Source organism: Strongylocentrotus purpuratus, unplaced genomic scaffold (genome assembly GCF_000002235.5).
Source record: "Strongylocentrotus purpuratus isolate Spur 01 unplaced genomic scaffold, Spur_5.0 spur5_scaffold_6, whole genome shotgun sequence".
NCBI classification, from domain to species: domain Eukaryota; kingdom Metazoa; phylum Echinodermata; class Echinoidea; order Camarodonta; family Strongylocentrotidae; genus Strongylocentrotus; species Strongylocentrotus purpuratus.
The window spans coordinates 13,851,139-13,874,956 of record NW_022145612.1 but is presented as its reverse complement, the minus strand read 5'-3'; the positions used below and the strand labels follow the sequence as shown (position 1 = coordinate 13,874,956).

General features: G+C 36.9%; 1 protein-coding gene across 3 annotated transcripts in view; it reads right to left on the bottom strand.

Annotated features, from left to right (window-relative positions):
* Positions 1-22,989, bottom strand: part of LOC576714 (plexin-A4) — an 83,316-nt gene extending 60,327 nt beyond the window's left edge. For all 3 annotated transcript variants that reach the window (XM_031000506.1, XM_031000508.1, XM_031000507.1), the window contains exons 1-3: positions 22,682-22,989; positions 12,284-13,377; positions 5,885-6,079 (exon numbers count right to left, since the gene is read on the bottom strand). In XM_031000506.1, the coding sequence (XP_030856366.1) occupies positions 5,885-6,079; positions 12,284-13,363 (1,275 nt within the window). In that variant the 5' untranslated portion in view covers positions 13,364-13,377; positions 22,682-22,989. The remainder of the gene's footprint in view (positions 1-5,884; positions 6,080-12,283; positions 13,378-22,681) is intronic.
* Between the last annotated feature and the right edge of the window lie 829 nt (positions 22,990-23,818).

The window sequence follows — 23,818 nt, the reverse complement described above, 5'->3', positions numbered from 1 at the left end:
TGTTGGTCTGATTGTAGGTCTTAATAGGGTGAATATTAAATACTATCTGTTCAGAACCAGAAGGGCAAATATATGTTAACATATGCGAGATAATGTCTTTCTAACTCCAAATAGACAATATTTAAATATGAAGCAGAAATACAGGTCCATTTCATCAAGAACATTAGGCCTAAAATTTAAAGGCATTCAAGATTTGTGTATTAATTATTTGTGTGTGTGAAAATCTTCACACGACAAAGGTCATTAGATTTCAAAACCAGTAAACCATATTCAGCAGTAAAACCCAAGCATGACCGAGCAACATCATGGCTCTAATGGACTTCCACTTTAGAAAATAAAAATTTCATGGTTCCTGCGAAAACGTGATGAAGCTGAAAACCGCTCTACTCATGAATATCAATATCCGAAGATATTCCACGCTCGCATCATCGCCATATCACTTTCCTCCCTATACAAATACCAGCAGACAAAAGGAGATGGGGAAGAGGTATGTCCAGAAGGACCGGAATATCGCAATAACTCCCAACATCTTGGATCGGTGACAGATGTCAGTCAACCTCTGACACCATGTCTGCTGAGAGTCAAAAGGGCGTTACTTCATATACTTGAACACATAATAATGTCTTTCTGACTCTAAAGAGACTATGCTCCCTACAAGATTATATATCACATACCAGTACACAAGAACGCTGTTTCTCGTACCACACATTTCAAATTACAATACGTAGAAGTAGAACACAGAATTGATCATCAGATGTATTACAGATTTGAATTTGGGAGGAATGAAACTGTAGACAATGTAAGAAAAGAAGAACCAAGAAGTTCATGATTGAGCATATAAATCTCTTTTCTTTTGGGGGGGGGGGGAGAGGTTGTATTAATTTGAATTAATTTGCTACAATTGGCGCTTTTCTTACAGAACACCTACCTATTCTTATTCATAATTCAAACTTGCTGATACAAGAGCACTAGATATATATATCATCCTTTCAAAAAACAATAAATTGAAAGAAAATCTAATTTGCTTCCATATCTATAATCAAAGCTGAAAACTGAGACTACATCGCTTATTAAATATACATTCGATCTCCCTCGAAAAATTGGATTAATGAGTCAGTTTTGCTTGATGTAATGAAGCACAAAAAACAATCCAAAGATTAACTATGTCGATGTCATCAACTAATTGCACTGGTGGCACCAATAAAAAAATATATATAAAAAATTGTTGAAGCCATGAAATACTGCTCTTCCACTACCCTCACATTTGAAACATGCTCTTTTGGAGAACTAAATCATCTAAAAGCACATAATCTGAGTAATAATTCAGAAATGACAAGCTAACAGAAAATAAAAATATGACGCAGACGCTTTCAATTTCAATTTATAAGATTAATTACCGGTACTCTCAACCCCCCACCCCTGACTTTTGCAGGCATTTAATGCCTGTGTGGCTGAGTTGTTGTAACAACAACATGACTTGTTTTGAGAAAAACTGCGCTAATTGCATTATGAAACATAAGAGAACAAGAGAAAAAAAAGTATCCATTAGATTATAAAAATGTGAAGTGGAGTATTAAAGTGTTATGACTCATTTTATATGACAAATCTTGGTTCCTCCTACTTTGTCATCCACTGTTTGTTCTTTCGGAGCATTCAATTTCAAAAGATCATCTTTATATTCACCTTTTGTTTCATTATGTTGACTCCCACCCCCCCCCCCCCCACCCCTCCCCCTCCCAATCTGAAATGTACCTATCTCTCTTCACCTGCTTCCATTTTGATCACAAGTCTAAATAAAAACAAAGACTAGCTGCATGACTGTCTGCATTTTAGACATACCCTGGTCTTTTGTTCCATGCTGGCAGATCACTAATGAAAAGGAAAGGAACAAACGTTTCAATTTCTTATTTCAAAGAATGAACCTACAAACAAATCAGACATGCTACAAGGGAGGAATATACTTTTGAAATAGTTGGCACAAATAAAGAAATCTAGTGAAATTCTGATCTGAATTGGACACCATTTACAAGCAAAATGGAAAGAATGTTTAACTACCCAAGAAGGCCATATTTCTCTAGACAAATTAATAAAACAAAACAAAATGTATAAACGGTGCAATTCTTCCTACGCATGCAACTGAAAACAAGCCAACGTAAGTGGTGCTCATTTTTTACTAGGGATTTTGCAGTCACATACCTATGGTAAACTTCCGGTCAAAACGGGCCTTACAGTATTGGACTCACACTTCACTGTTAATAGGACTAAGAATGAGAATATGTTTGCCCTAAACCTCTAATGATGTAAATTTCTTTAAAATGTAGACCTCTGGTATCTTCAAATATGTGACCCTGCTTTATATTACTGGATATTATAAAAAAAATACAGACGATATAGCGCACAATCATGGCTTGAGAAAAGAAGCCACTGTGCTGCAGCATGCCAAGTTTTCCAAGAGAATTTCTCCAAGCGCTGGCATTTGCCAATGGTGGTATACCGGTATTTTTTTAAATAATAAATATGCTTACTGCTTGTGTATTTTTCAAAATTAGTAACTATCTAGCAAGATCAAGAATGGCAAATAATGGATTATTAGCATATCGCATTATAGCAGAATACGTGTTTTAGAATCACCGGTCGTTAGTGTGTCTGCAAAATCTCTGAGGTATCAGAAACCCAATGCATTATGGGGATATATATTGCTATATGCCATATGGAGAATTCAATCATCCTCATTTATAATGCATGAATGCAATCATCATATAGTGATGCTTGGCAAATATTCTAAGTTCATAACTCAACGATTATGAACCCAAATTGGAATAATAGTCAACTTCCTTATTTAGATGAAAGATGAAAGAGGAAATCATGTGTCTGTAAAAGCCCAATTCATTAACTTGGCAAACCCAACAAGAAATTTTGGAAAATATTCAAATGGCAAACTCTCTCTATTTTCAGAGCAACATGTATGCAATAAAATTAACAAAACAACATATGAGCTTTGGTACATGACTACATGTATGCCAGAAAATAAAATTCTCACAAAAATCAACATGAAAGAAAAATACACTGAATGTACAAAATTACTAATCAATAAGCAGTGCCAGAAAGTTTTGGTTTTAACAAGTTTATTTTTAAAAAGCTTTGTAATTAGAGAGAGGGGAAAGAAAGAGAGAGAGGGAAGAGAGACAGTTGGAGAGAGAAATTAAGATTTGTATTCAAAACAAAGGAACCAAACTGTGATCTTCCGGTCCTACTATGGGATACAAGATATAAGGAGTAATTATAGATCATGAAAAGGGGTAGAAAATACTAGAAATGCTATACATGTATCAAAGAGAATATTAAGAAGTGGAAAAGTTCCAACAGTGACTGTACATTTGCCACATACCGGTACATGTAAATGAGTTTAAACTTATATCATTGAAACACCAACACAAAGGAAAACACTTTGTGGTTTCCAACTTTGTTTTCCAATTTACCAGAAACCTCAAGCTGAATGAGTTAAGGGCCCTTCTGACTAATCATTTGTAATTACTTGGTTATTTTTATAGTCTTAATAGATCTTTCTTTGCATGGTACATTTGCATAAAGTGTACAATTGTTCTCTAAATCTTACACAATATCAAATGCAAGTCTAATAATTGAATTCAATTTTCTTACTGAATAGTTCTTGATAGCAAACTTCAAGCATGGAGCTATGGTAGCATAGACTACTTAAAGTTTTACCACACCTTCAGTTACTGCAAATTATGTGTTGCATCTTGGAAATAAGAAAATGAAATACATATATATATAAAAAGATTAGGGAAGCTAGGAGAGGATGGTGACTTCTCCTTCACTTTTTCTCTTATATTGAATTGCAAATCCCACAGACCAAGACAAACAAATTGAATTTAAATGAAGTCTGTTTTACATGAATACCAACCTGCACATGCGGTTTCATGAAATTCAAGAGAAAGAAAACATCCAATACAAATCAGAGAGAAAGTCTATTGCCAGGAGAACCTCGAGATTACAACAACATCGATCTGGGGGCCCCTAGACAACTCGAGATTTCACGTTTTTCCACCCCAAGACTGCGCGCATATTTACACATGGTTGGAGCCGGCATTTGGGATGCCATATGTTGCTGCTCGAATGCAGCGGAGATGAGAAAACCACACGGGGGAAGTTCATCAAATGCAAAATGGGGTCTCGGTGGAGAGAGTCTGAATTTTCTCTCGCCTACACAATGTCAATAACAGAGAAAAGGAGTGATGGCAGAGTTTCATGTGGTAGGCAAGCATTGTTCCCGCAGGCTTCTTGATTGTATCGGGAGTTGGGAATCCTGCGGCATTTTGGCGCTACAGAAACTAAACAATACCCCACCTAACCTTAGACTAGTGCATGGTCTGTGGGTAGGAAGCGATGCTTGCAGGGAAGTCGTCGCAAGGGATGCAGCAAACCCCAAAAGATGTCCATATGCCTCTCAAATTTCACTTCTGGGAAAAAGCAACCAAATTAAGTCTACAGACAGTATCTCAAAGTCCAGAAAAGATGTGGATCCTTGAATTAAAAAGCCTCAAGATGTATCATACCCAAAGAATCAGGAAGGATTCGAGCATAATTTTATGGTTAGATCACTTTTTGCTATCAGATGAACACTTGGAACGACAAACAGGTAGCATACCTGTACCATCAATTAAATCATGCTGGATGCATATATACACAAATATCATACGGTGAATGCAAGATGAAAATATGAACCATTCAAGCACTACATGTATATAAACACTACAGAATTCACCATTCTATCTCTTTGATGAAGATCTGAAAATAAATGAACCATTTCAATACTGAATACGTTAAAATTAGACTCCTTCTCCTCCTCTTCCATTTCTTCTCATCATTTTTTTGTCCTTCTTTAATATCATTCTTCTTCTTGCTGTTCTCCTTCTCTTTCTTCTTCTAATCCTTATCCTTCCTCTTCTTCTGATCAATATCCTTCTTCTTCTACTTCATTCTTTTCAAGAGAATTAAATGTGTAGAAGCAACTTAATTATTAATGGAGGACAATTAATTTGATAACCCACTTTCATCGCTATAAATACGGCAATAATCAAAGGTTCTAAAGATAGCAGCAGCAAAATAGTCCCAATGAAGTAATACATATAAATTGGGTACTAATCTGTCGTAATTTAATCAGAGTAATTGCGTCATCAAATTTAATGCAATCATCTACTTAATGGCTGCCAGATAAAGTCAGGTATGATGGGAAAAACCTAAAAGAACATCCAGCGTTCAATTTGTTTTTTCCAACACTGATGCCTGAGCACGTATATCTATTCAATGTGCTATTATTTTTTCTAAATTGTAAATTTTCTAATTAAAATGTTTCTATATTTTTTGTTCTCTCCACAAAATATTTTAACCCTTCACCTTCCTGATAAACATTTTCAAAAATATTGTCTTATTTATGTTTATCTTAAACATTTTGCAATGATTTTTTTAAGATGAATATAAAGTGTAGAGATTTTCTAATGGTGTTTTTATTTTCATTCTTCCTTTGTCAATCCATTTGTATTCTATTACAGTACAACAAACATTAAAGCACTGTTGCGTATTTCACCAATGTCTACTTATTAATTTGTCTGTTCATTTGCTTTGTTTTTCAAAATGTTCCATTTTCACATACAGAAAAAATGTCAGTTATAAAATGTGTTTGTTTTAAGACATACAAATGGTTCTTAAATGTTTCTTAAATGTTTCTACTTGTTTCCTCTGAAAAATAAGCAATGGCCGGATACCATGCCAAATACATGTTTATCAAATATGGTGGCTGCATGCATCTGATCATATACTGGCTACTCATTCATTCATTGCATTGTTTACACATCTCACTCACCTTCAACAGGTCTCCCTCTTGGGTTCCAATGAACACCACAGTGTGATTTCTGACTACTGCCGAGACAATAGAGGTTGGGACATGGGATGACATCTCCACAGCAGCAGAGGATACGAGAGGGTGGATGCCATTGGCGTATGTAAAAGAGTATTCTTGAGAACACATGAGTCCTAGCAATATGTCGTCAGGGAGGATCTGTAATCACAATAGAGGGTGACAAAAAATGAGCAAATTTTACAGTTTCATTCCAATTTCATTCCTCTTTTTCATACATGTAGATATACATGTAATACCAGGCGCGTAGCCAGGGGGGGCGGTGGGGGCGGTCGCCCCCCAAAAAAGCCGGCCAAAAAAAAAAAGAGAGAGAAAGATAAGAAAAAAAAAAAGAGGACGTAGGAAGAAAAAGGGAAAAGGAGTCGAGAACGGTACAATGAATCGTCAAAGCTTCCGCGCTTCGCGCGGGAAGGGGGAAACTGAGTTCGAATTAAGAAATATGAGTCGGGAAAGGTACAACGAATCGTCTTCTTTCTCTAATAATTTAATGAAACATCAAAGCTTCGCGCGAGAGGGGGGGGGGAACAGAATTCAGACAAGGATTAAGAGTCGAGAAAGGTACAACGAATCGTCTTCTTTCTCTAATAATTTAATGAAACGTCAAAGCTTTGCGTGAGAGAGGGGAGGGACTGAATTCAGACAAGGATTATGAGTCGAGAAAGGTACAACGAATCGTCTTCTTTCAAAGCTTCCCTGCACCCACCTCCCTAGGGAGCGCGCTTCGCGCGCTCTTTAAGTGATTCGCGCGCTTTGCGTGCTCACTACCACCCCCCCTAAAATGAAATCCTGCATGGCTACGCGCTTGTGTAATACATATGAATCAAGACAAAAGATCAGCTTGAAAAAAACAGTCATTTATTAGTTTAGAAATGGGAAGACAGGGTAGTGTAAACATGAAATTTAAAAATTGCAATTTTGTTAATTGTATAAAATACTGTAAGTGGATCAATGACTACCCATGATAACGTAAACTAATGTCACAATGCAAGTTGACCTGGAGAGACCAATAGTATTTCTTATTACCAATGACAAATCTGTAATTAATACTTATTCATGTATATGTATTCTAGTTGATATACCGTAGCCAATTCTGTGAAAAATTTTAATATGAGCGAGAGAAATTTCTAATATGAATCTTCTAAAGTGACATACCGGTACATGTACATGTAATAAGAAAGCTAACAAATTAGTTGTTCCTTTACCAGAACTCCACCTTCGGTTTAATACATCTCAAACTAGTAGCTACATGTACTATAGATATAATTCTTATCAACCTAAATAGTATGAGACCTTTCTCACTAATTCCTAATGAATACAAACATTTAACACTCTACGTATTATTTGGTTTGACCGTGGTCAGCTATATTGGTCATATAGAGTGGCAAAAAAAGAGACAAAAAGAAGGGCATACGGGTCACCGACTAACAACAAAACCGTTTCCAATACTGCCTTGATTGTTACAAAATGAAATTTGGAGCGAAAACAAATTGGCTTAAATAATAAGTGGAAATTGAATCTCGAAAACAGCTGAATTGCAAATGGAGAAAACAGCAAATGTCAGAAAGCTGAGCCCGATGGACTAGAACATGACACTGCACGGTAATTTCCTGCAAGCTCTAAAGCAATATAGCTCAATTTGTGAGACGTTCCCTTTTCATCAATCATTGTCCAACTCACTGTACATCCACAATTGATCTGGAGAGCTCTAGGTCTGGTCAGCTTTTTATATCCATTGAATGTAATGCTTTAAAAAATGCAGAAAAATGAATCAAAAATCCATTTGCGAAAGGAGCAAAGGTGAATTTACATCATGTACATGCAGAACTCCAAACATGATGGATAAAACATCAATTACTGTCCCATCTTTTTGTGATTAATTCAGGGCTTTGTCAGGAGAAAATCTATTCTTGAAAATTGTGAGTCCATTTCCTCTACCAAAGTTAAATCTGAAGTTGACAAAATGGTTTAGGGCTTGCTTTATAGTTAAAGTATGACAAAGGTACATGGAAATGTGGTCATCCAAAATATCATATTCATATGAAATGCAGTGCGTTTAGCCAGAAATAATACATTGTAGAATATTCCTTTGAAAGCTTTGAAATAATGAAGACAATACAAGATAAAAACAATATCAACCTTATTTGTATGTCTCTTGAAATCCTTTCCTCATGATTCTTGTCATTACTAATATGTCTGAATGCCATTCATTTTTTTTAATGTAGTTTTTCATGTTTATTAGAAAAAAATAAGAAAATAATAGATTTAGCAAATAAACAGAAGTGGGTTAGCCTGCAGTTGAAATTCAATAGTTACAAGCAGAAACGATGAATCAGTTTCAGGCATTTACACTGTAGTATATTCCTGCTCCTAAATTAGACAACATAGTTAAAACTGAAACCTGAACCTGAAAACGATTTTGCTACAGATCATTAACATCAGGGAATACATATATATTTATATATAATTGTATATGCACAACATGACATGTAGCGTTGTGAGGGTAAAGTCCATGAGAGCCAGGAAACAGCGGCAGAGACTTCAGCCCCCCAACAGACCAAAAGTAAAGGTACACCTTACCTATTCCATTCACGGCCTAAGACTCATCTTATTTCAGCAGAATGGCAATTGAGCGTAAAGGATTATTAGGTCTGCTTGACTAGCCATGAATGGGAAATATTGATGGTTTTCGCAGACCACGCTACATATCATTCATTCGTTGCTATCATATTCATAAATTTATGATATTTCCATTTTCCTAAGAGCTTTCTGGACAATAATTATGCACGTGTATAAGTAATGAAAGCTTGCTGCGAAGCACAGGAGACCTACAATGTATTTTGATGTACAGGCACGAGTGCTGAATACGATAACTATGAGAGTAAATGAGAATTACCATGACAAAGAAAAGATATTAGACTTCATTTCATCCTCAGAAAAAGCTTTGAAAGTACATCTCCATTTGTATGCCAACTCCATACAGATTATTGCCACAGAGATGCAAGCAGCAGCAAGCCATCTCTTTCATCTTAGCACCAAGTATTTCTTTACATTAAATATGGGAAATTAATTCCTCTATAGTAACATGAAGTAGACAACAATGTATTTCTGTCATCTAAATCTACATGTGCATGTAGGTGATAGTTCAATTTACAAACAAGCAGTTTACTAGTATGTCCAAACTTTGAACAAAGTAATTTGAAAAACAGTATTGCCAATGAAAAGAGAGTACATGTACAGGGCTGTAGGCCTGATTAAAAGTAGGAATCTCTCTCTCTCTCTCTCTCTCTCTCTCTCTCTCTCTCTCTCTCTCTCTCTCTCTCTTTCCCTCACTCTATATCTTTGCTTATCCTATGTATCTATCCATAAAGATCTATCTTTATTTAGTATATATGTCTCTTTTGCTCTCCCAACTTGACGAACATGACGAACATGACAGACTTGAAGCGTTTCTATCTGTGACAGGACGTCTGCACATGCATCCAGGGAACTATTTCTAGAGATCAGTTTCAGATGGTCAATCAAAACAACATCAACTACTTTTAATTAAATCCAGCATCTGTCAGGTGTATTGCTTCTGATACTGACTTTATAGTTTGGGGTGACTTCTGATCTGTTATTCCAATTGCAATGAATCCCTGTGCATTTGAAGACAATCCACAAGCATGCACATTTGGATACCTCAATCTACAGAAGGCCTTTTCTTTTTGGAGCAACTCCTTCCTTTTTCACATATCATAAGACAGTTGTGTTTGCAGGGGTGATAGTGAGCACTAAAAAAAAAAACTCCCCCCCCCCCCCCCCCCTCAACCATGCCCCTTTGAGTAAAAAAAGAAGAAGAGGGTTCTGGGGAAAAAATGGCATCTAACAACATTCCCCCCTTTTAAAAAAAATAGTGAAGAATAGAGAAAAAATGGGGAAAAATCAGCAAAATAGGGATAAAATCGGGAAGAAAAAAAAATCAGGTAAAAAAAAAAAAAAATTGGGAGAAAAAAAAATTGGGAAACCGATTTAAATTGGGTAATTATCAGGTCTGTGTTTGACAGTACAATTATTGCAATTATTTCCACTGGATTTTGTATCCATATGGCCCCATTTAATCCAGTAAGATTTATGGATTCAATAAAACCCAACAGTTATTGGGCAATTTGTCAAGTTTCGATTTGACTCTCTCTGGAAATCTTTCAGCAAACGCTTCAATGAAAGAATTCAAGGAATCAGACAAAGATATTGAATTAACATGAATTGGCCAGAAATGTTTAAATTCTATATATTTTTACGTAGTGTATTAAATGTTAAAACTTCTCAATTTCTAGGGATTAAATTTTTTAAAACATTAACATTGCAGTTATTCTGCAACAAAAGACTGTATACCGTAAGTATTTTCATTCACTATTATTTTTGTTGGTTTTGCTCAATAAGAAATTAGTGTATTGTATATTTTTTTAATTCAATTTCAGAGACAGATCTTGCAGTCCATCTTCAGTTAAATAACATTTCACTATAGCAAATAAGCTTTCTTCTAGAAAACTAGGCAGTGTATGATAACTCTATTGTGAGATGATAATTAACAAAATTTCAATTTATGTTAATATCATGAGATTTTGGACAGCTAAATGGTGGTTTTGGACATGTCTTGATAGAGAAGTCAATATAGAATCAAGATTGACTGGTTGTCATCGTGTGAACGTCATAATGAACCTAGAGATTATACACTCAACATCTTAGACAAGCTAGAAGTCAGGACGACACCAATATTGCATCCACGGTACCAAAGTTTAATACACGGAATGAGAGATCGAGAGAGAGTGAGGTAGAGACAGAGAGAAAGTGAGAGAGAGAGGGGGAGAGAGAAAGAGGAAGAAAGAGAGAAAGGGGAATAGAGAGGGAGTAAGAGAGAGAGAGAGAGAAGGAGATAGAGAGACAGATAAAGAGAGAGGGAGGAAGATAGAGATTATCGAGAGAATGAAAAGAGTGGAATTAATGATGTGACGCATTGTACAGCAAACATCTCCTCGGCGGATTTTTTTATTCCTCTAGAAAAGAGAAGAAAGGATGAGCAATCTTTGCATATATGTCGTAGACTCGTAGTCATCTTCATGCTTCCAATTCGTGCATGTGGTAATTGCATTTCCACCTCCAGTACACTTTAAGGTAAGGATGCAAAGTACATATCCTTGCATATACCTGGTATAGGTCTACATATATATTTATATACATTAATACATGGGCAAGTCAAAGGTATTCGGTCATTTGATACCAGGAACAATGATATGTGAACCAGAATTAACTTAAAGATGAAGTTGAGTTCTGGTCATGCGATTGCATTGTGAAAGAAACGGTGTGGAACCGACCAGAAAAGTTTGATCATCTAGCATATAAGAATTTGTGTGTATTGCAAGGTTCTGGAATCATCAAAATGATAAGAAGTGTGGCCAAGTCTTGGTAAAGTTACAAACACTTGCACAGAAAGATGTATATGGGACTACACGAACACGAGGCGTAAAAAGCCGGCCCCCGATTTTTACGATGTTACATGCATATTTAGAATATGAAGGCATTTGAAGAGCCATGCTTTTCAGGGAACATTGCTTAACTGACGTTCTTCCACACTTGCATACTAAGAATGAGTAATGCTCACAAATTATTTTTCACCTCTTCCCAGAACTCAACCTTCTCTTTAAGAAATGTACATGTAACATGGCTACAGTATAAAGTAATATATTAATCGGGTTTGCTGAATTCTACAAGATAAAACACATTGGGGCTTTCCCCAATGAACTGTGACATACATGTATAACAAACAAAACTAATAACATTCAATATCACCGCATTTTAATCGCAGTGCTAATAAATTGTCTTTAGAAAAAAGTTATCTGGCCATAAAATTGAGATGACCGGGTGATATTTCTTGTCAGTTTGTGAAGAAAACCCAATAAAAGAAGTACAAGGCTTGACACTAACAGGCGCCTGGGACACATGGGCACCTCAAATGTAAGTCCAGACTCTCAATATTTTTTGAAATTTTTAAATAGGGCTCATGCATAAAGAGTCTGGAGTCCACTCTGGACCCCCTTCCAAATAGCTAGGTGTGAAGCCCTGGAGAAATGTCCTACAAAAGTAACGTAACCAATTTGTCAATTTGTGATTCACAAATTATTAAACTCATCTATCAAATATTCACAAAGTTCCTCATTCTTTATCTACATGTAATTTGTTCAACTTTCCCCTATTCATGTGTCTGATTTTCTGCTCTCATCCAACATAACATAACTAAGGTAACTAAAATGTTGGATACAATTGGAATACAATGAAAAGCCTACAGTTTCAAGCAAAAGGTGTACCTACCAATTCGTCACAAGTAGCATCATAAAGGTATGAAAGACGAGCGTCCTGTGTCCCACTTAGACAATCCTTAACCGCCTGCAGGAAGGCAGCTTCAACATCTGCCATGCTATACATGCACAGGGCTGCATTGCTGCTCACAGAATCAGATTCAGAGAAGGCCGCATACAAGATGCTGTCTGGGCCAGAACCGATGGACATCTGCAGGGCAGAGCCAGCTTTTCCGACGCGAGCTGCCTGCACCAAGGTGTAAGATGTACCTGGTCGTTTCCTACTGTCACACCTTAAGGTGATCTCTGAGTAGTATTCCATCCTGGCTGTTTCACAAACTCTCCCTAGTTTGACATTTCCAACCTGGTTCATGACAAAATACACAAAGCCATTGTGGGTGAAGGTTTCCTTGTAAGAGATGGGGAAACTGTTCACTGCAACATTCAAAGCATAGTGGTTAAGCTCATCTGCCTGGTCAAAGCTATCTGAAACAGTCCATCGTATGATAGGATGTGTAAACGAGGTGGCTTCCGCGCTTAGTGTGTTTGCCACATAGAACTTCTCCACAAGGTTACCTCCTTGTGCCACTTCTGTGATGACCCCAGCTGCTGTGAGTTCTGCTGATTCCCCAGGAACCATTATACTACTGCTGTGTACCACTTGCTCAATATCAGACAAGTCTCTGACTTCACACTTTCCCTCTGCACTCGTACAAATGATTAAGCTTTCGGCATCTCCTTGAGAAATGGCAAGAATCTTGGTGATGTCGTCGCAATTGTCATCTTCAGCACAACTTGAGGTACCAGTGCCTTCAAGGTTCTGTAAGTCAGAACCGAGTCTAAACAGAAACTTCTCTGCAGCAACATAAATGCTTCCTGTCCTATTGTGCACTACAAAACGATTCAAAGTAACATCTTGACTTGGCGGTGTGAATGATGACAGGTTGTAGGAGTTTAGTACTGCAGCTGCTAGTGTGGTTCTGACGATGAGGGTCATGGCTAGGAGTGAGAGGTATATTGCCGTGCTGAGATGATGAGGGTTTCTCAGAGATGTCTGGAGTAGGGATGGCATCTTGCTCTGGAAGATGCTCATCTTGAATTTTATCCCTAGAAAAGAAGAAAAAACACAACATAAATTAATTATTTAAAAAAAAATAATATTGCATCACTATTGCCTCAGTACTATTATTACTAACCTCACATATCAAATTGCAAAGAAAACTACTTGAAGTTAAAAATACAATACATACATGTATATACAGCCAGAAAAATATAAATAATTCAATATACATGTACAAGAATTATAAACCTGAATTATTCTAGTTATTCTTCAATTACATTCATATGCACACACTCTGTATATAAGCATACCATACTGCACACCTGGCTACTGTCAGTACCTCTAGTTTCAATTGAAAAGTCAGACTTGCGGTGTACTTGCACCATGGACCTATACTACGAAGTAGTAGCTCTATGGCTGCAAACAGAAGCTGAAACAACTTCATGTACCAGCAGGCCTATACATTGTCTTCTACATGTACCTCAGAGCAGATCCAGCCTGCAAAATACATTTCACACTTAGTTCGTAAGAGCTAGGCTACATATTTATTGGGGGGGGGGGGGGGCTGAAAATGTGTGTTTTTCTTCCACTATCAGCCTTTATATTCTTATACATATTGTATAGACTTTGTTTCCAGCTGGAATTCAAAAATATATGAAATCCACTTGCACGGCAGCACCCCATGACATCACAAAATATTTGCCAAATATGGCAGTGAACTTGATGGTGCTTCCTTCAGAGGCAGCTCAGTGCTGCCCTGTCATTACCGAGATCAAGTTGAACAACCCCCTACGGGTAACCGGTTTGGTCAATTCCAGGTCAATGACAGGTCACAGGAGGAATGCAAACTGACGGTCTGGCTAGAGGCCTAGGAGAAAATGGAGGTGCATGTTCCTACTAGCCCGACCAAGCTTGAGCCTTAGATATTATTAGACCAATAATCAATGCTTCTTGAGAAAAATTGGAGTTTGGAGTGTTTGGTATTCATAAGCCCAAGTGAAGCGATCAAAGCTTACTTGAGGAATAAGCTTGTGCTTCAGAGCTTATAAATATGTACTTTCAAACCAGTTACGTGTAAAACATGAAGTTGTCATGATTATAAACTACAGCCATCTCTACGGCAAGAAACTTTTGAAAAGTACAAACATATAGGGTCGCGTCAATTGTGAATCAATCATTTCATGGCATGAAACTTTCAAAATTCTAAACTACTCACAAGATTAAATGCATTCAAATTTTCTTGTTTTACAGTATGTGTGAGTGCATCTTCATCATTGAATTAGCCCACTGAATGACCAAGAAAGCTTGCTATTTCACAAACAAGCCCAAGTTTGCTTCCAGGGCTAATATCCAAGCTACATGTACATGTAATATCTCCAGCACAAGGGTATAATAGCACACCATTTGCCTCAATCTTCACTGTGAATGAGCTCAATCTAGGCGTGACTGGGCCTCTAATTCACTTGATCAGAAATAGCAGACCAAATCTGGCTAATGGAAACAGGCCTTAACAGAGACAGTAAATAAGTCCCTTTACAATCATCATCTCTCTCTCTCTCTTGTTGTCATGAGTGATCGGAAGACATTATGATGACAATCAGCAGCCAAGCAAGAAGGTAATGATGCATAGAATTCAATCTTCTATCTCTAATATACTATCATTAATCCTTCCATAATTAGGGGCCTTTAAGAGAGAGAAAATAAGATTGCAACCCCAACAAATCATACTTTAATCTGCTTGGCAAAAGTATAATTGAATATAGAGTATTTATTTTCATACAGGAACTATGGTACAAAATCATAGCCGTACATGTATGCTGTTGAAAACTTTAGGGATTTTCATCAAAAAATATAATCTATAAAAAAAAGGGGGAAAGGGGTAGCTTTTTCAAGCTTTTAATTTTAAGTTTTTACTCACTTTCCTGGTCTATTTTATTTGAGGTGATAAAGATATGAATCTAATATAATATGTTAAAAGGATTATTAAAATTCATAATCAAAATCAGTGACAGAATTTCTCTTTAAGGGGAGGGTGGTAAAGTGGGTCCTAATGGAGAAGAAAAGGGTCTGTACATCAAGTGTCTTTTTAAACCAAAGATTATGCCCAAAAGAGAGAAGCACACAAATGACACAATCACAATTTTTAGCACGCTCTGGACATGTTAGATTTCCGGTAGCTACATTGTATTTTCAGGGGGTAAGGTGCCCCGGTGCAACTCCCACCTCTTCCGGACCCATCACTGAAATTTACTACAAAAGAACAATAAGTTGACTACATCATGGATGATCTCATAATCTCGTGAACTAGATACATATACCGTAACACTTAAAAAGTGGTCTTCATCATTTTCAGCCTGACACAGGCCTGCATGGGTACAAAGTCTCTATTTATCTGAAATATCTCAACAGCGTTTGGGAAACCGAAACAAATTATCTGCAACCAGTGAAATAGGGTTGAGCTTTAGGGGGTTGGAAAGCTTGGAGGGGCTAGTGAAGTGTAAAATTCTCCACTTTCATGCGACCTGTACAGCATGTAAAATGAATCTTGGTAGAAAAAGAGATGAAAATTTGTTTAATAACACCTGATGAGAAGGCAAGACAGTAACTAATACAAAAGAAGAAATAAGAAGGAACATTGATGACCAAAGATAAAATCACTCTTCATATACAGAGATAGAAAAGGAAACAAGAAGACAGGGGAGGTAGGGAGATGAATAGAAAAAAGAAAGAAAAAGGATACATGGAGAGAGAGAGAGAAAGAGGGATGGGGGATAGGGAGGTGAAGAGAGAAGAAAGACAACGCAAAAAGAAAAAAGGAATTGTCAATGTTTAATCCCCCTTTCTGAGGCTTTCATTTCTTTATAGCTTTGTCAGCAAATAATTATATGTTTGTATTGAAATCACAGCATGAGAAAATCCTCATCCTTGCAAAACAAGATTATGATGTTTGAAGTGGTTCCGAATTGTATGGATTCTTTTAGCTGTAAAAGTTTTGATTAGTAATTCTAACTACATGTACTTTAAATTATTTAACATCAGACAGATTGATATTGTAGAGTTCTAGAGTCTAGACTTCTAGTCAAACTTCTATTACATTACATTTTCCTCCCTTATCATAAACTGAAGACACAATTTGTCAAATAAAGTTGAGTGAAGTTTGTTCAAACCTTCACGTAAAACGTGACAAAAGCTGGCTTGAATAAATGCAGAAATATAGGAAAAGCATATCAATAAAGAATTAAGAAAAGTTATAAAGTTTTTAAAGTTGTGATTAATCAAACACAAACTGGCAACTAAGTGATTAACTTTGTGAGCACCTCAAGTTGATGCATGCTTTTTAAGAGGGAATGCATTAAGTTGATTATGTATCAGTCCTCAGTATTCATGACTGACCTGTTCAAAATTCTCATGTTTTGGAGTCGTATTCTCTTGTTTTTTTGCAGAGACAATCTCTTTAATTGAACAGGAAGTTTGTAAATCCATTCGCCAACGGTTACATGTAGATACCAACCATGAACGTTGGTCCTGCAAATTTGCCAAACCAATTTTTATCTATGCCAAACATGCCCCGTTTCCTGGCCAAGGTTGGGCCCGATGAGCACCTTTTCCTGGTCAAATTTAAAAAACAATCACAAATGTGGCTTTGCTGACAAAAGTGTAACAAAAATGCCAATGAGTGATGCGCCTGGTAAACATTAAAATGGATGATGACTACTCCACACGCCATTGAGAGAGAGCAGGAGGGAAACATTGTGTATTCAAATATTCTTGTCCTGCCAGTTGTGATCAAATATGAGAATGAAATATTCTTTAAGGCTTATCTGGAGTAATTCTGCTAATAAAATCATATTTTCAGGGAAAACGTCTCAAAAGGGCCATTTACACTATCATCCAAGCACGCAAAGAAATGCCAAACCGGAGCCTGACCGTGATGTTTCATTGATGTTACCAAGGCAACTACGCTTTATCGGCAAAAATGCCAAGCCCGAAACATTCCAAACATTACCAACCAAAACACGCCAAAACATAACTGAGCTTTTCAGTCGGTGATGTTTCCGCACATGTGTAAACGGGTGCGTGAAACATCACAGTTTTTAGAAATGAGGTATTTGACAGTATAAATGCGCCTTAAGTAATTACATGTATGAATAATGTAACCAGCAGTAAATGGGTTGTTTCGACCACAAACAAGATAAACAAGGTAATGAAAACTGTAATGATCACTTGCTGGAAATAACATTCCCTGAAAAGCACAGATAATATTTCCACCCAGATTATCACATGCTCTGCACATCTGTCGGAATGACTAAATTTGAAGCCCAACCTTCTGATGTTTTTGTTGCTCCAATATTCTACATCTACAAATACCTAAATCATTAGGCAAATAATACTTGATTACAGTTTTGAACATTTTGTGTGAGTTCCATTTTACTTTACAAGAAGTTACTCATGATAACCTTCAAGCTTGCATTAAATATCAAACGTAATAAAGTAAACATGGAAATTAGGTCTGTGTTTTAGAGAGCATGCCCCAAGTATTGTACCTTGATCTCATAAAAGAGCTAAAAGTAGATAAGATATGAATGTTTGGCTATCAATGAATGAAAGGTTGAACAAAATCCACCATCAAGTATGCAATCATGTGACACATGGTTCATGAGATTAAAGTGCGGGTTCATAGAAAATCACAAATATGGCAAATATCGTATTACTAGAAACTGGTATGCTAACAGATGGCCATCATGCAAGTTTTAGGTCAACTACAATATCGGGTGATTTATAAAAATACAAATAAAACAACCTCCATAGCATCTGGGATATGCGAGAGATTCGCCGGAAAATAACGATGTTTTAATGCCGTCACAATATGAACCAACCCTGCCCAAGCAGACGACATCCCATAAAGAATGAACATAATTGCAATGCTTTTATTTCTCAAAATATAATGAGTTTAGTGTATATAAATGTGATGGATTTTTACACCATTCAAAAAGAGATATGACCCCCATTCTGATACCTAAATTCTTTTGTTTGTAAATACAGAGGATAGGGGTTAATGAACAATCAAAGAAACCACACTTTTAAATTAAAAAACCTCCGGAATGATAGCATGGACGTCATTTGTTCCCTCTTGAAACGCTGAACATGCCGCGGTGTATGCAGCTGAAAATACAATGGCGTCTTATTTGGTTTACAAGCGACGGATTCCCTTTTTTTGTTAATCCTTGCATTTTTCATCAAAATAATACCATGCACGGGGTTTAGAGTGAGGCAATAGATTAAACATTTCGCCTGAGGGAATTGAAGTAAGAGAAATTACTGAAGAAAAGATGACAAAACAGGCACTGAAATTGTGTGAGATGTCATGGGACATCGTCTGCTTGTGCACATCATGTTCAACATGTGACGTCATATCTCAGCAGCGACCGGAGAGCTTTTCAGGTGCTATGTCGGGGCTGTATCTAAGCGTTTCGTAATTGTTAATAATCATTACTTCTAATGTTTCCAAGCATTCGCTTTTGATAACCTTGGCCAATCAAAGTGTCACCTTTGCAATAATGACATTAAAGTTAGTTTTTTAAATCAATGAACCTTCTCTTTAACAATCATCCGATACACAGTCATGATGACCTTTAGAACTCACAAATTAGGCACTCCAGTTTATTATAAAGACATGGCATAAATTATCCATTCTACACAATCTTTCCACTCTCCATGAATTCATTCATAAACAAATATTTTTCTGTTTCTGTTTTTCTCCTACGCATTTTCTCCCTTCAGGCATCATTACAGGTCCCCTAAATTTGAAAGAAGGACATTTTAGTTATTTTGTGTGTTGGAACAAATGGAAAAGTCGTCCACCACAAAATAACAGTGACATTATCGATTCATCCAATTTAAAGAGCCTATACATATAGTGATCACAACTTTCAACGATTCATAACTATTTTTGTCCGATTTCATTCAAACTGTCACCAGTCTACTTCTCTGATTTTGTCTACTTCCCTCTGGACTAGTTTACTATAAAGGTTAGACTTCCCTTTAACTGTGGTGTATAACATACAGTCAGGCTTGTAGTTTGACAACAACACAATCACAGAAAAATAAAGTAGGATACAGAAAGTAAATGATTGGTATAAAGAGAGGCTACACACATGATACACTATAAATATACACTTTTAACTTTGCAGCTTACAGGTGTAAATCCAGCCGGCCTGCATGTGATAAAGAAATAGGTCTTGAGCCAATGCACACTTGCTCTAAGGCTTTCGTTTCATTAAAGAAAAAGAAACAAACTTCTAGGGCTGTAAATCCTGGTACAAAATGCAAAAACTTCAACTACTTACAAAGAAGGGGACAAATCTGATACCTCATTGAGCTTCTCTCTTTGTGAACAAAGCGGATTTATTCCAACAGACATTACTTCTTTCAGCATATGGGCAAATAGGGGGAGGAGAGAGATAAAGAAGAGGGGTATTTCTTTTGGTGAGATGTTGAACAGGTAAGAGAAGAGAACAGTTTTCCTTATTGACTGAAGTCTTACAAAGGATCTCACGGCTGAGTTCCCTCTTGGCCTGTCTAATGAGTAATGGGTAATGCTCTATTTCATCCCACCAAGCCAAGATTAAGAAGCTAAAGATCACTTTCCCTTTAACCCCCCCCCCCCTCTCTCTCTCTCTCTCTCTCTCTCTCTCTCTCTCTCTCTCTCTCTCTCTCTCATTCATTTACTTTATGATAACTAACAATGTTTCCCTTTCTAAAAATACAAGTAGCCCCTTTTTCATGAGTTACTGAAAGTGGTCAAGCTAAATGTATAGGTAGATATAAAGGCTACAACAAGACCGAACTCTTGTAAAAAGGGATTTATAGGTCTTATCTATGAAACGCTGATCGATGATGAAGACAACAACATTGTCTCCTAAAATGCCAGCATTAGGCAAAGTGTTTTGCAAGAAGTGAGCCTACAAGACTGCACATATGTATAGGTACATCTAGCAAACTGATGCTATCTTGAATTACGATGGCCTTCACCTTGGAAGTCCAAAATAGAGCAGGTTTACAGGAAAGCATTCATTAGAGTTAAGCCAATGAATACCTTACCCAGGGTCATCTGATTACCCCACTGGATGCATTCAAGCAACAGTCTTTAATCGCTAGGGATACATCTATACAGTCAATGTACAATGATAAAGTCTCATTTGTTGTACAGAATATATCTGTAGTAGATCAATCAGACTTGTTGGAAACAAGTTCAATGACTCTTTTTTTTTTTTCTTCTTCCGAATAGTTTCATTAACATGATGGAAATGCTTACCAACATAAACGTATCATTACCATGTATATAAAATAGCAGCAGCAAGATGCTCATCTCAAACATTGATGATGCATAATAAGGTAATTTAACATGAACATTTAAAGGGAAATTTAGCCTTCATAGAAATTTGAGTTATAGTAGAAGAGATATTATCATGAAAACAGGTTTTTGAATGAAGTGTACAGTACAATATGTGTGATATCATACAGGGAGATCTCTCCTATCTCCGTTCTGTACCCCATTTTACTCAAATTATCTAACATAACATTAAAGTGGTAAAAACCACCCCTGAAAGCAACTTCCCATTACTAGTTAATTCCCCTTTTAACACAGTGCAGGAGACCTCATTATTATTTAGCCCCATATTGGCTTCATCTGGATTTACCTCAAGCCTTGGATTCAACAGTTTAATTAAAACACATTGGCAAAGTAAGTAGAGCAAGCTACACTGCACTGAACAAAATAATTTAATCTACAGGCCTACCACTATTTTTGAACTAACACAATCTGATTAAAGTGATTAGACTGGGTAATTGAATCCCCGTGTCTGTATTTTGTCTAGTTTCCTGTCATTTAAATCAAACGAGCCCATTTTGCATTCTCGTTGCACATCCTTGAGTTGGGGGGAACATGAATTCATAATGAGCATCACACACAACCCGACTCTCAATCAAGCATGCTCTACATAACTCAAAGACAAACTCATTTTGTCTTTATTATGCAGCGGATGCTAAACATTATTCATATTTCAAAAATGATGAATTTCAAAGTCCTCAGAAAGGCCAGGGTGTTCACTCAACATTAATGTGGGAGTGCAAGCTTGTTCTTAAATCCCAAGGAAATTATATAGCACACACAATAACCTAAATTTAGGGGAACATTTTTTGTGACAAGATCTATAATTGGCCTATATCCAAACTCAGTGTTATTTTTCTAATACACCAAATCTGGGATATCAAAACTTGGGGTTTCTTTCGTAAACCAGATCACTGTGCCTCCTAAATGAACCCTCCTTGAAATGACAAAATATGGTCACTTGATGATGAGCATTTTGAAAATACTTATTGTTTTACCATCTAAATTGTCTTTGTTTTCATGTCCTTCCGAAGGGTCTCTCTCCCTCTCCTTCTCCCCCTCCCCCTCCCTCTCCCTCTCCCTCTCCCTCTCCCTCTCCCTCTCCCTCTCCCTCTCCCTCTCCCTCTCTCCCTCTCTCTCTCTCCCTCTCTCTATATGTTTTCTATCTTTCCATTTCACTCTCTATATGATACAAACTCTACATGTAAAATACATTTTGAAGAACATAACCATGAGAAACTCAACCTTTTCTTTCATTTTAGCAACTTAATATAACAACTATATATTGAAAATGCAAAAAAACAAAAAACAAAGGTTGAGTGATGATTGATGAGCAATCTCAAACAAAACATTTCCATTGGTCTATTACGGAAAGTAGGGATAAATATTTATCATCCACAAAAAAGAACTTTCATCAAAGTTCAAACCTCCACGTCCACCTACACTAAAGATCCTGATATTACATTCACAGTTAAAAAAAATATATAGGCCCCCATCATTCTGGAATAGAAAATGCCTTTTTTCATTTTATATACAAATTTAATAAATGATAAAGACTGTATTTATCAAAGTTTCCCATACAAAATTCATCTGCATGTGATGCAAGTTACTTGGCCTTGGCATGCATGCATAAATACCACCTCCTACTTTTTATTTGACCCCTAGTTTATCCATGGCAAAGAAGTCTGAAAACCCTGAAAGTGGAAGATAAATATAATTATCTGGGGGTTGAGAAAAGGCCATAGTAAGTAAACAACCTTCGAGCCATGGCACGACTCACTTCTAGTTCTGCTATATTCTAGCTAAAATTAGGAGTTATCATTGTACACGCTCGAGAGGTTGTTGTGTGCCGGGAAGTTTGCGGCACGGTGCACCCCATCGAAACCTCACAACACGTACGTACACCATAGAACTCGATGGTGGTGGATGAGAGAATATCTGAAAACTTGAAATAGTCTTACCTTGTAATCAATGCGTGTTTCAATCCAAGCACTGTTGCTTTTCTTGATCTGGATAGTATTATTAGCTAGTGTTGTCTCTGGCGGCTGTGACGGTTTCCAATGTTGAGTTATTTAATCACAAGAACTTTATCTCCCAAATGAACCAGTAGTGGTATACATTACTGCCAGCCGGCTATTATTGTTGATTCGATGCCTCTATTGTATTGTACGCATCTGCTCTCTCGCACGAAACGTGAGTAGTGATGAAAATATGCTACACATGCACATGCGATTGGTGTGGGTGCACAACTGGTATTTTGGTACTACCGGAGCTCCTCGCGATATACACACACTTCCACACAAAGTCGATATTATGTGGGCGCGGCTTGACTGTTCCATTTTCTTCGGGAGACAAAAACTTGCACTCTCAATACCTCAACGTTGCTTTAGTATCACTTTGCTTTCAGTCACTTTATTTGAAAAATTGTGCATTTTGAGAGGATTTTATGATAGTAGCGCCCCATAAACTTTCAAAGGTTGACACAAGGAAAGTCGTTATTCTTTCGTTTTTCAAGTTTTACCTGAAGGAGTAATTAACCCTAGCTTGTTAGTTGACGTTTCCAAAACTTTTCTTTAGAGTATGACTAAGTACTGATTGAGCAATACGTAATTTTCATTGATTGATAAGTACAGTGAAAATGATTCATGTCATCATTAGTGGGCGTGGCAGTGTTAACTTTTGGAGTTTTCGCTCTGTTTTGAGAGGGGGGGGGGTACTTCACAGTATTTGTAAATGTTTATTTCTTCTTCTTTTTTTAAAGAAGTATAAGTTGGCCGTAATAATGAGGTTATAGGTGCTTCACTGTGTACTTTGGCGGCAACAGTTACGAAGAAGAATTATGGCTGTGTTGCTAAAGATGGTGTGGGGTGTGACAGTGACCCCTTTCCCCTCCCCCACCGCACCCAATTCATACTTATCACGTCGGCTAATTATTTAGACACGTTCAACCTTGATAATACATTATCATTCTTGTGAAATAAGCTGACATGTCAAATAAAATTAAATGCGAACATACAAGTATCAACAAGTTTAAATGGCTGGAACGATGGTTCACTAGTCTTGTTTTGTCATTGTGAAATTAGAAAACCATCTGGCAT